The following is a 13,481-nucleotide window of genomic DNA, read 5'->3' on the forward strand; positions in this document are numbered from 1 at the left end:
ACACAGGGACAGGACACAGGGGACAGGACACAGAGGACAGGACACAGAGGACAGGACACAGAGGACAGGGCACAGAGTGAAACAGGGAACAAGAGATACATGTTTGTCAGAGAGAAAGACAATGTGTCTGACTAGAAGGCTGGTGAAATCTAAATGGAACTACAGCACATCAATACATCACAGGGAACTACAGCACATCAATACATCACAGGGAACTACAGCACATCAATACATCACAGGGAACTACATCACATCAATACATCACAGGGAACTACAGCACATCAATACATCACAGGGAACTACATCACATCAATACATCACAGGGAACTACAGCACATCAATACATCACAGGGAACTACATCACATCAATACATCACGGGGAACTACAGCACATCAATACATCACAGGGAACTACAGCACAACAACACATCACAGGGAACTACATCACATCAATACATCACAGGGAACTACAGCACATCAATACATCACAGGGAACTACATCACATCAATACATCACAGGGAACTACAGCACATCAATACATCACAGGGAACTACAGCACAACAATACATCACAGGGAACTACATCACATCAATACATCACAGGGAACTACAGCACATCAATACATCACAGGGAACTACAGCACATCAATACATCACAGGGAACTACAGCACATCAATACATCACAGGGAACTACAGCACATCAATACATCACAGGGAACTACAGCACATCAATACATCACAGGGAACTACAGCACAACTATACATCACAGGGAACTACAGCACATCAATACATCACAGGGAACTACATCACAGGGAACTACAGCACATCAATACATCACAGGGAACTACAGCACATCAATACATCACAGGGAACTACAGCACATCAACACATCACAGGGAACTACATCACATCAATACATCACAGGGAACTACAGCACATCAATACATCACAGGGAACTACAGCACATCAATACATCACAGGGAACTACATCACATCAATACATCACAGGGAATTACAGCACATCAATACATCACAGGGAACTACAGCACATCAATACATCACAGGGAACTACAGCACATCAATACATCACAGGGAACTACAGCACATCACAGGGAACTACATCACATCAATACATCACAGGGAACTACATCACATCAATACATCACAGGGAACTACATCACATCAATACATCACAGGGAACTACAGCACATCAATACATCACAGGGAACTACATCACATCAATACATCACAGGGAACTACATCACATCAATACATCACAGGGAACTACAGCACATCAATACATCACAGGGAATTACATCACATCAATACATCACAGGGAACTACAGCACATCAATACATCACAGGGAACTACAGCACATCAATACATCACAGGGAACTACATCACAGGGAACTACAGCACATCAACACATCACAGGGAACTACAGCACATCAATACATCACAGGGAACTACAGCACATCAACACATCACAGGGAACTACAGCACATCAATACATCACAGGGAACTACAGCACATCAATACATCACAGGGAACTACAGCACATCAATACATCACAGGGAATTACAGCACATCAATACATCACAGGGAACTACAGCACATCAATACATCACAGGGAACTACATCACATCAATACATCACAGGGAACTACATCACATCAATACATCACAGGGAACTACATCACATCAATACATCACAGGGAACTACATCACATCAATACATCACAGGGAACTACAGCACATCAATACATCACAGGGAACTACATCACATCAATACATCACAGGGAACTACATCACATCAATATATCACAGGGAACTACAGCACATCAATACATCACAGGGAACTACATCACATCAATACATCACAGGGAACTACAGCACATCAATACATCACAGGGAACTACAGCACATCAATACATCATCAGGGAACTACATCACAGGGAACTACAGCACATCAACACATCACAGGGAACTACAGCACATCAATACATCACAGGGAACTACAGCACATCAACACATCACAGGGAACTACAGCACATCAATACATCACAGGGAACTACAGCACATCAATACATCACAGGGAACTACAGCACATCAACACATCACAGGGAACTACAGCACATCAATACATCACAGGGAACTACAGCACATCAATACATCACAGGGAACTACAGCACATCAATACATCACAGGGTCCAATTAGAAGTGAGGGTTAAGATGTGGAACACCAATGAACGTCATGATAAATGTGTGGTACTCACATCATGGAAGCCTCCCAGTTGGTGCACCAGTCTGTAGAGCTTAAAGAGGTCCAGGTTCCTGTAGCCCAGCACGGGCTTCTTGTTGATGGGGGTTCCTACAGGAGGATAAACACAACCCAACGCTTAGTCCCTGAAAGCCCAGTATAGATTATCTCAGAAGTATTGCGCACGTTGTGTTTGTGCTTCCCATTACTTTATTGTTTATAAACTCAGCAAAAAAAGAAACGTCCTCTCACTGTCAACTGCATTTATTTTCAACACACTTAACATGTGTAAATATTTGTATGAACAAGATTCAACAACTGAGACATAAACTGAACAAGTTCCAGAGACATGTGACTAACAGAAATTGAATAATGTGTCCCTGAACGAAGGGGGGTCAAAATCAAAAGTAACAGTCAGTATCTGGTGTGGCCACCAGCTGCATTAAGTACGACAGTGCATCTCCTCATGAACGGCACCAGATTTGCCAGTTCTTGCTGTGAGATGTTACCCCACTCTTCCACCAAGGCACCTGCACGTTCCGGGACATTTCTGGGGGGAATGGCCCTAGCCCTCACCCTCCGATCCAACAGGGCCCAGACGTGCTCAATGAAATTGAGATCCGGGCTCTTCGCTGGCCATGGCAGAACACTGACATTCCTGTCTTGCAGGAAATCATGCCAGAACGAGCAGTTATGGCTGGTGGCATTGTCATGCTGGAGGGTCATGTCAAGATGAGCCTGCAGGAAGGGTACCACATGAGGGAGGAGAATGTCTTCCCTGTAACGCAATGACAAGAAGCTCAGTCCGATGATGCTGTGACACACCGCCCTAGACCTTGACGGAACAGATCGATCCCGTTCCAGAGTACAGGCCTCGGTGTAACGCTCATTCCTTCGACGGTAAACACGAAACCGAATATCACCCCTGACAAAACCACCAGTGTAGAGCGCTTTTTGCAGGTCATTTCTGGTCCAGCGACGGTGGGTTTGTGTACAAAGGCGACGTTGCCGGTGATGTCTGGTGAGGACCTGCCTTACAACAGGCCTGCGAGCCCTCAATCCAGCCTCTCTCAGCCTATTGCGGACAGTCTGAGCACTGATGGAGGGATTGTGCGTTCCTGGTGTAACTCGGGCAGTTGTTGTTGCATCCTGTACCTGTCCCGCAGGTGTGTTGTTTAGATGTACCGATCCTGTGCAGGTGTTGTTACGCGTGGTCTAGCTGTCCGTCCTGTCTCGCTGTAGCATCTTAGGCGTCTCACAGTACGGACATTGCAAATTATTGCACTGGCCACATCTGCAGCCCTCCTTGCAGCATGCCTAAGGCACGTTCACGCAGGTGAGCAGTGACCCTGGGCATCTTTCTTTTGGTGTTTTTCAGTGTCAGTAGAAAGACCTCTTTAGACCTCTTAAAATTCAGTGTCCCTCAAGGTTCCGATTTAGGACCACTATTGTTTTCACTATATATTTTACCTCTTGGTGATGTCATTTGAAAACATAATGTTAACTTTCACTGCTATGCAGATGACACACAGCTGTACATTTCTATGAAACATGGTGAAGCCCCAAAATTGCCCTTGCTAGAAGCCTGTGTTTCAGACATAAGGAAGTAGATGGCTGCAAACATTCTACTTTTAAACTCGGACAAAACAGAGATGCTTGTTCTAGGTCCCAAGAAACAAAGAGATATTCTGTTGAATCTGACAATTAATCTTGATGGTTGTACAGTCGTCTCAAATTAAACTGTGAAGGACCTCGGATTTACTCTGGACCCTGATCTCTCTTTTGACAAACATTTCAAGACTGTTTCAAGGACAGCTTTTTTCCATCTACGTAACATTGCAAAAATCAGAAACTTTATGTCCAAAAATGATGCAGAAAAATTAATCCATGCTTTTGTTACTTCTAGGTTAGACGACTGCAATGCTCTACTTTCCGGCTACCCGGATAAAGCACTAAATAAACTTCGTTGGTGCTAAATACGGCTGCTAGAATCCTGACTAGAACCAAAATGTGATCATATTACTATAGTGCTAGCCTCCCAACACTAGCTTCCTGTTAAGGCAAGGGCTGATTTCAAGGTTTTACTGCTAACCTACAAAGCATTACATGGGCTTGCTCCTACCTATCTCTCTGATTTGGTCCTGCCGTACATACCTACACGTACGCTACAGTCACAAGACACAGGCCTCCTAATTGTCCCTAGAATTTCTAAGCAAACAGCTGGAGGCAGGGCTTTCTCCTATAGAGCTCCATTTTTATGCAATGGTCTGCCTACCCATGTGAGAGACGCAGACTCGGTCTCAACCATTAAATCTTTACTGAAGACTCATCTCTTCAGTGGGTCATATGATTGAGTGTAGTCTGGCCCAGGAGTGGGAAGGTGAACGGAAAGGCTCTGGAGCAACGAACCGCCCTTGCTGTCTCTGACTGGCCGGTTCCCCTCTTTCCACTGGGATTCTCTGCCTCAAACCCTATTACAGGGCTGAGTCACTGGTTTACTGGTGCTCTTCCATGCCGTCCCTAGGAAGGGTGCGTCACTTGAGTGGCTTGAGTCTCTGACGTGATCTTCCTGTCTGGGTTGGCACCCCACTCGGGTTTGTGCCGTGGGGGAGATCTTCGTGGGCTATAATCAGCCTTGTCTCAGGGTAGTAAATTGGTGGTTGAAGATATCCCTCTAGTGGTGTGGGGGCTGTGCTTCGGTAAAGTGGGTGGGGTTATATCCTGCCTGTTTGGCCCTGTCCGGGGGTATCATCGGATGGGGCCACAGTGTCTCCTGACCCCTCCTGTTCCAGCCTCCAGTATTTATGCTGCAGTAGTTTATGTGTCGGGGGGGTAGGGTCAGTCTGTTATATCTGGAGTATTTCTCCTGTCTTATCCGGTGTCCTGTGTGAATTTAAATATGCTCTCTCTAATTCTCTCGAATTCTCTCTTTCTTTCTCTCTCTCGGAGGTCCTGAGCCCTAGGACCATGCCTGAGCCCTAGGACCATGCCTGAGCCCTAGGACCATGCCTGAGCCCTAGGACCATGCCTGAGCCCTAGGATCATGACTACCTGGCATGATGATTCCTTACTGTCCCCAGTCGACCTGGCCGTGCTGCTGCTCCAGTTTCAACTGTTCTGCCTGCGGCTTTGGAACCCTGACCTGTCCCAGACCTGCTGTTTTCAACTCTCTAGAGACAGGAGGAGTGGTAGAGATACTCAATGATCGGTTATGAAAAGCCAACTGACATTTACTCCTGAGGTGCTGACTTGCTGCACCCTTGACAACTACTGTGATTATTATTATTTATTATTATTTGACCATGCTGGTCATTTATGAACATTTGAACATCTTGGTCATGTTCTGTTATAATCTCCACCCGGCACAGCCAGAAGAGGACTGGCCACCCCACATAGCCTGGTTCCTCTCTAGGTTACTTCCTAGGTTTTGGCCTTTCTAGGGAGTTTTTCCTAGCCACCGTGCTTCTACACCTGCATTGCTTGCTGTTTGGGGTTTTAGGCTGGGTTTCTGTACAGCACTTTGAGATATCAGCTGATGTACGAAGGGCTATATAAATACATTTGATTTGATTTAAACATGTGTTTCCCTATTGGCCCTGGTCAAAAGTAGTGCACTACCTTATGGGATTCCCTATTGGCCCTGGTCAAAAGTAGTGCACTACCTATGGGATTCCCTATTGGTCCTGGTCAAAAGTAGTGCACTACCTATGGGATTCCCTATGGGCCCTGGTCAAAAGTAGTGCACTATATATGGGATTCCCTATTGGCCCTGGTCAAAAGTAGTGCACTACCTATGGGATTCCCTATTGGTCCTGGTCAAAAGTAGTGCACTATATAGGAAATAGGGTGCCATTTGGAACGCAAGGTATATTTGAGATTCTTCAAAGTAGCCACCCTCTGCCTTGATAACAGCTTTGCACACTCTTGGCATTCTCTCAACCAGCTTCACCTGAAATGCTTTTCCATCAGTCTCTAGAGGGGTAGTAGAGCGGAGATCAGCCAGAATATTCCTTGTGTTTCTTGGCCCAGGCAAGTCTCTTCTTACTGCTGTCTTTTAGTAGTGGTTTCGTTGCAGCAATTCGACCATGATTCACTCAGTCTCCTCTGAACAGTTGATGTTGAGATGCGTCTGTTACTTGAACTCTGTGAAGCATTTATTTGGGCTGCAATTTCTGAGGATGGAACTCTAATGAATGTATTCTCTGCAGCAGATGCAACTCTGGGTCCTTTCTGATGGCGATCCTCATAAGAGCCAGTTTCATCATAGCGCTTGATGGTTTTTGCCGACTGCAATTGAAGAAACTTTCAAAGTTCTTGACATTTTACGGATTGACTGACCTTCATGTCTTAAAGTAATGATGGACTGTCGTTTCTCCTTGCTTTTTTTGAGCTGTTCTTGCCATAATATGGGCTTGGTCTTTTACTAAATAGGGCTATATTCTGTATACCCCCCTACCTTGTCACAACACAACTGATTCCTTCTTAATGCGTTTGAAGAAATTCCACAAATTAATGTTTAACAAGGCACACCTGTTAATTCAAATGCATTCCAGGTAACTACCTCATGAAGCTGGTTGAGAGAATGCCAAGAGTGTGCAAAGCTGTCATCAATGTAAAGGGTGGCTACTTTGAAGAATCTCAAATATAAAATATATTTTGATTTGTTTAACACTTGTTTGGTTAATACATGATTCAATTTGTGTTATATCATAGTTTTGATGTCTTCACTATTATTCTACAATGTAGAAAAAAGTAAAAATAAAGAAAAACCCTGGAATGAGTAGCTGTGTCCGAACTTTTGACTGGTTCTGTATATCATTTTTTAGGTGTAAAATGTTATTATTTATATTGCATTGTACAGGGCACACTTGGAAAAGAGACCATGGCCTCAATGTCTTCCTGATAGAATACAGAAACCATCAAATCATCCAGTAACTGTCGGGCAGAGGAGGCTGGTGGGGGGAGCTATAGGAGGACAAGCTCATTGTAATGGCTGGGATGGAACGGTTATCATTTGTTTGTCTTCAGTTCCATTTATTCCATTCCAGCTTCCTATCACTCCTCAAACCAGCCTCCTCTGCTGTCAGGTGCAGGGTGGGTACATTAAGTTAATGGGTTGAAATGTTTCATTCTATAAACCGCAGACCTCTGTCCTCCATGAACTTGTACAGCTGCTGCAGGAAATTGTCTCTCTCCTCGGGGAACGGCTCCACTTCCTCCTGCACACAGGAACAGGAAATAACAATAAAGAGCTCAGCTTTGCTCCTCCCACTGAAAAGATGCGTCATTATCCTGGACAATGTTTATACTATTTGACCGATTTATAGTTCTTTCTATATCATTTATCTACAGCGCGGAACAAATGGGTCCTAGAATTTAACCTTGGGGGAGCCCTTTTCTCGTAAACTGTCCAAACTGATTTATTGCCCTTTTTAATTATTATTTTTTTAACCTTTATTTAACCAGGCAAGTCAGTTAAGAACAAATTCTTATTTTCAATGACGGCCTAGGAACAGTGGGTTAACTGCCTGTTCAGGGGCAGAACGACAGATTTATACCTTGTCAGCTCAGGGATTTGAACTTGCAACCTTCCGGTTACTAGTCCAACGCTCTAACCACTAGGCTACTCTGCCGCCCCTTCTGTGCCAACTTAACGCCTAAACTCAAAGGGCACATCTCTCTAATGGCTTAAACTCACTAAAGGACACATCTCTCCAATGTGTTAAACTCACATCTCTCCAATGGCTTAAACTCACTAAAGGACACATCTCTCCAATGGCTTAAACTCACTAAAGGACACATCTCTCCAATGTGTTAAACTCACTAAAGGACACATCTCTCTAATGGCTTAAACTCACTAAAGGACACATCTCTCCAATGGCTTAAACTCACTAAAGGACACATCTGTCTAATGTGTTAAACTCACTAAAGGACACATCTCTCCAATGGCTTAAACTCACTAAAGGACACATCTCTCCAATGGCTTAAACTCACATCTCTCCAATGGCTTAAACTCACATCTCTCCAATGGCTTAAACTCACTAAAGGACACATCTCTCCAATGTGTTAAACTCACTAAAGGACACATCTCTCCAATGGCTTAAACTCACTAAAGGACACATCTCTCTAATGGCTTAAACTCACTAAAGGACACATCTCTCCAATGTGTTAAACTCACCAAAGGACACATCTCTCCAATGGCTTAAACTCACATCTCTCCAATGGCTTAAACTCACTAAAGGACACATCTCTCCAATGTGTTAAACTCACATCTCTCCAATGGCTTAAACTCACATCTCTCCAATGGCTTAAACTCACATCTCTCCAATGGCTTAAACTCACTAAAGGACACATCTCTCCAATGGCTTAAACTCACATCTCTCCAATGGCTTAAACTCACATCTCTCCAATGGCTTAAACTCACTAAAGGACACATCTCTCCAATGTGTTAAACTCACTAAAGGACACATCTCTCCAATGGCTTAAACTCACTAAAGGACACATCTCTCCAATGTGTTAAACTCACTAAAGGACACATCTCTCCAATGTGTTAAACTCACATCTCTCCAATGGCTTAAACTCACATCTCTCTAATGGCTTAAACTCACTAAAGGACACATCTCTCCAATGGCTTAAACTCACATCTCTCCAATGGCTTAAACTCACATCTCTCCAATGGCTTAAACTCACTAAAGGACACATCTCTCTAATGGCTTAAACTCACTAAAGGACACATCTCTCTAATGGCTTAAACTCACTAAAGGACACATCTCTCCAATGGCTTAAACTCACTAAAGGACACATCTCTCCAATGGCTTAAACTCACATCTCTCCAATGGCTTAAACTCACATCTCTCCAATGGCTTAAACTCACTAAAGGACACATCTCTCCAATGTGTTAAACTCACTAAAGGACACATCTCTCCAATGGCTTAAACTCACTAAAGGACACATCTCTCCAATGGCTTAAACTCACTAAAGGACACATCTCTCCAATGTGTTAAACTCACTAAAGGACACATCTCTCCAATGGCTTAAACTCACATCTCTCCAATGTGTTAAACTCACTAAGGGTGAGCGTGTGAGGCGTTATGTGATTATTTTAGAATGCATTGTTTTGAATTATAATGACCCAACCCAAGCCGGGCGGGGGGGGCGGGTCGTCCACTTTAACGCCTCGCTCAATTTGAAGGTCTCTATTTTAGCGTATTGTCGCTGGTGCTGTAGTCACACAAAACAACAGACATGTCATTATTCACTCTTTTCTTGCTCACTTGAATTGAAAAAGAGGTAGCTAACAGTTGAGGATTTACCGTACATGCTAAATCAGACAGACTCATCCACTTAAGGAAACAACCTTGCTATCAGCAAAGATGACTGGAAACATGGACTATCCTTCTAGCATACAGTCACTGCTCTGCCTGTCCTTTCCAACCTCCTCGCTCTGCTTGCTTGCTCCCCCCTCCCCCTGGTGAGTTTCTCGCTTTACTCAGCAGCCAGCAGGTTGATGTGACATGATTACCTCATCCTCCTCTTCACTGGCCTCTTCCTCCTGCTCTTCCTCCTCCTCATCTTCCTCACTTGTGGAACTCTCGTCTTTCACCTCAGTCCTCCAGGAGCCGGGCACCACCGCCTGATGCACAAACTCCACAGCCGCATCCAGCACTGACACACACAGACACACATAGACACACACAATAATTGAAATGCATTCCAGGTGACGACCTCATGAAGCTGGTTGAGAGGATGCCAAGAGTGTGCAAAGCTGTCAGGGCAAAGTGTGTCTACTTTGAAAAATCAAAAACATAAATATATATATATATAAATATATATATATATAAATACACACACTGAACAAAAATATAAACGGAACATGTTGGTCGCATGTTTCATGAGCTGAAATAAAAGATCCCAGAAATGGGACGGACGGACGGACGGACGGACGGACGGACGGACGGACGGACGGACGGACGGACAGACAGACAGACAGACTAGAGAGAGAGAGTAGAGAGAGAGAAGAGGGAGAGAAGAGGGAGAGAGAGAGGGAGAGAGGGAAGAGAGAGAGTAGAGAGAGAGAAAAGAGAGACAGAGAGAAAGAGAGAGAGAGAGAGAGAGAGAGAGAGAGAGAGAGAGTGACAGACAGACAGACAGACAGACAGACAGACAGACAGACAGACAGACAGACAGACAGAGAAAGAGAGTGAAGAGAGTAGAGAGAGAGAGATAGAAGAGAGTAGAGAGAGAAGAGAGTAGAGAGAGAGAGAAGAGAGAGAGAGAGAGAGAGAGAGTAGAGAGAGAGAGAGAAGAGAGAAGAGAGTAGAGAGAGAGAAGAGAGTAGAGAGAGAGAGAGAAGAGAGTAGAGAGAGAGAGAGAAGAGAGTGGAGAGAGAGAGAGAGAGAGAGAGAGAGAGTAGAGAGAGAGAGAGAGAGAGAGAGAGAGAGAGAGAGAGAGAGAGAGAGAGAGAGAGAGAGAGAGAGAGAGAGAGAAGAGAGTAGAGAGAGAGAAGAGAGTAGAGAGAGAGAGAGTAGAGAGAGAGAGAGAAGAGAGTAGAGAGAGGAGAGAGAGAGAGAGAGAGAGAGAGAGAGTTCCTGGCAGCAGGAACCTTTTCAAACAGAACTGGATTCTGAGGTGGCAGCAGACACCTTAGCCCCAGCGGAGCACAGAACATGGATTTTATATTTCTTCCTCCCGGCTCTCTCTGCCAGGTCTGAGAGAAGTGACATAAGATCATGCCCTATATTCACAAAGGCTGAATTTATTCAGGCAGCCCAATTATTAGCAAAATATCTGATCTCATTGACCAAAAGACAAATTAGTGGCAAAAGATCAGAATTGGATTGCCTGTGTAAATGTAGCCAAAGCATCTCAGTGCTGATCTCCAATCAGTTTGGTCTTTTAGATAATGAACTACATGACATGGACAGGAAGTGGGAGATTTGAACAATGAATGTGGATTATCAGTCCTACTCTGACCCTGTGAACACCAAAACCTTATAATAATACAACATATCATGATAAAAGCCATTTAACTGATGCTTCTTTCCAAAGCCAGTTATAGTCATGCATGCATACATTTTACAGATACAGAACCAAAGGGAGTGACAAATATAGGGAAGGAACCAAAGGGAGTGACATATATAGGGAAGGAGACAAAGGGAGTGACAAATATAGGGAAGGAGACAAAGGGAGTGACATATATAGGGAAGGAGACAAAGGGAGTGACAAATATAGGGAAGGAGACAAAGGGAGTGACATATATAGGGAAGGAGACAAAGGGAGTGACATATATAGGGAAGGAGACAAAGGGAGTGACATATATAGGGAAGGAACCAAAGGGAGTGACATATATAGGGAAGGAACCAAAGGGAGTGACATATATAGGGAAGGAGACAAAGGGAGTGACATATATAGGGAAGGAACCAAAGGGAGTGACATATATAGGGAAGGAGACAAAGGGAGTGACATATATAGGGAAGGAACCAAAGGGAGTGACATATATAGGGAAGGAACCAAAGGGAGTGACATATATAGGGAAGGAACCAAAGGGAGTAACATATATAGGGAAGGAGACAAAGGGAGTGACATATATAGGGAAGGAACCAAAGGGAGTGACATATATAGGGAAGGAACCAAAGGGAGTGACATATATAGGGAAGGAACCAAAGGGAGTGACATATATAGGGAAGGAGACAAAGGGAGTGACATATATAGGGAAGGAACCAAAGGGAGTGACATATATAGGGAAGGAACCAAAAGGAGTGACATATATAGGGAAGGAGACAAAGGGAGTGACATGTATAGGGAAGGAACCAAAGGGAGTGACATATATAGGGAAGGAACCAAAGGGAGTGACATATATAGGGAAGGAACCAAAGGGAGTGACATATATAGGGAAGGAACCAAAGGGAGTGACATATATAGGGAAGGAACCAAAGGGAGTGACATATATAGGGAAGGAGAAAAAGGGAGTGACATATATAGGGAAGGAACCAAAGGGAGTGACATATATAGGGAAGGAACCAAAGGGAGTGACATATATAGGGAAGGAACCAAAGGGAGTGACATATATAGGGAAGGAGACAAAGGGAGTGACATATATAGGGAAGGAACCAAAGGCAGTGACATTTATAGGGAAGGAACCAAAGGGAGTGACATATATAGGGAAGGAACCAAAGGGAGTGACATATATAGGGAAGGAACCAAAGGCAGTGACATATATAGGGATGGAACCAAAGGGAGTGACATATATAGGGATGGAACCAAAGGGAGTGACATATATAGGGAAGGAGACAAAGGGAGTGACATATAGGGAAGGAACCAAAGGGAGTGACATATATAGGGAAGGAACCAAAGGGAGTGACATATATAGGGATGGAACCAAATGGAGTGACATATATAGGGAAGGAACCAAAGGGAGTGACATATATAGGGAAGGAACCAAAGGGAGTGACATATATAGGGAAGGAACCAAAGGGAGTGACATATATAGGGAAGGAACCAAAGGGAGTGACATATACAGGGAAGGAACCAAAGGGAGTGACATATATAGGGAAGGAACCAAAGGGAGTGACATATATAGGGAAGGAACCAAGATCTCCTCTAGAGCAGTGATGTTTTGGAGCTGTTGCTTTGGAGGGAGTTGAAAGTCCGTGTTAACCAGCAACAGCCCCAAAACATCACTGCTCTAGAGGAGATCTGCATGGAGGAATGAGCCAAAATACCAGCAACAGTGTGTGAAAACCTTGTGAAGACTTACAGAAAACGTTTGACCTCTGTCATTGCCAACAAAGGGTATATAACAAAGTATTGAGATAAACTTTTGTTATTGACCAAATACTTATTTTCCACCATAATTTGCAAATAAATGTATTAAAGTTCCTACAATGTGATTTTCTGGATTTTTTTCCCTCATTTTGTCTGTCATAGTTGAAGTGTACCTATGATGAAAATTACAGGCCTCTCTCATCTTTTTAAGTGGGAAAACTTGCACAATTGGTGGCTGACTAAATACTTTTTTGCCCCACTGTATGTGGCCCCAGCAGAAATCAAACCAACAACCCTTGGCATTGCATGCGTCATGCTCTACCGACTGAGCCTCAGGTGGTCCCAGGCGGTTTCTCTATGCTAGAGGACCTCCTTCCTTCTCCTACCTCCTCCTCCTCCTTCCTCCTCTTCCATCCTCTTCCCTCCTCCTCCTTCTCCCTCTCCTTCTCCTCCGT

At 44.1% G+C, this 13,481-nt stretch overlaps 1 protein-coding gene across 5 annotated transcripts in view; it reads right to left on the reverse strand.

Annotated features, from left to right (window-relative positions):
* The window catches only part of LOC112224722 (AT-rich interactive domain-containing protein 4B), a gene marked incomplete at its 5' end in the record, with an annotated part of 111,647 nt that overhangs the window by 63,552 nt on the left and 34,614 nt on the right, over positions 1 to 13,481 (reverse strand). For all 5 annotated transcript variants that reach the window (XM_042305691.1, XM_042305690.1, XM_042305688.1 and 2 more), the window contains 3 exon segments: positions 2,279 to 2,373; positions 7,409 to 7,481; positions 9,785 to 9,927. In XM_042305691.1, coding sequence (XP_042161625.1) covers positions 2,279 to 2,373; positions 7,409 to 7,481; positions 9,785 to 9,927 — 311 coding nt within the window.

The sequence above is a fragment of the Oncorhynchus tshawytscha genome, linkage group LG24 (assembly GCF_018296145.1).
Source record: "Oncorhynchus tshawytscha isolate Ot180627B linkage group LG24, Otsh_v2.0, whole genome shotgun sequence".
NCBI classification, from domain to species: Eukaryota; Metazoa; Chordata; class Actinopteri; order Salmoniformes; family Salmonidae; genus Oncorhynchus; species Oncorhynchus tshawytscha.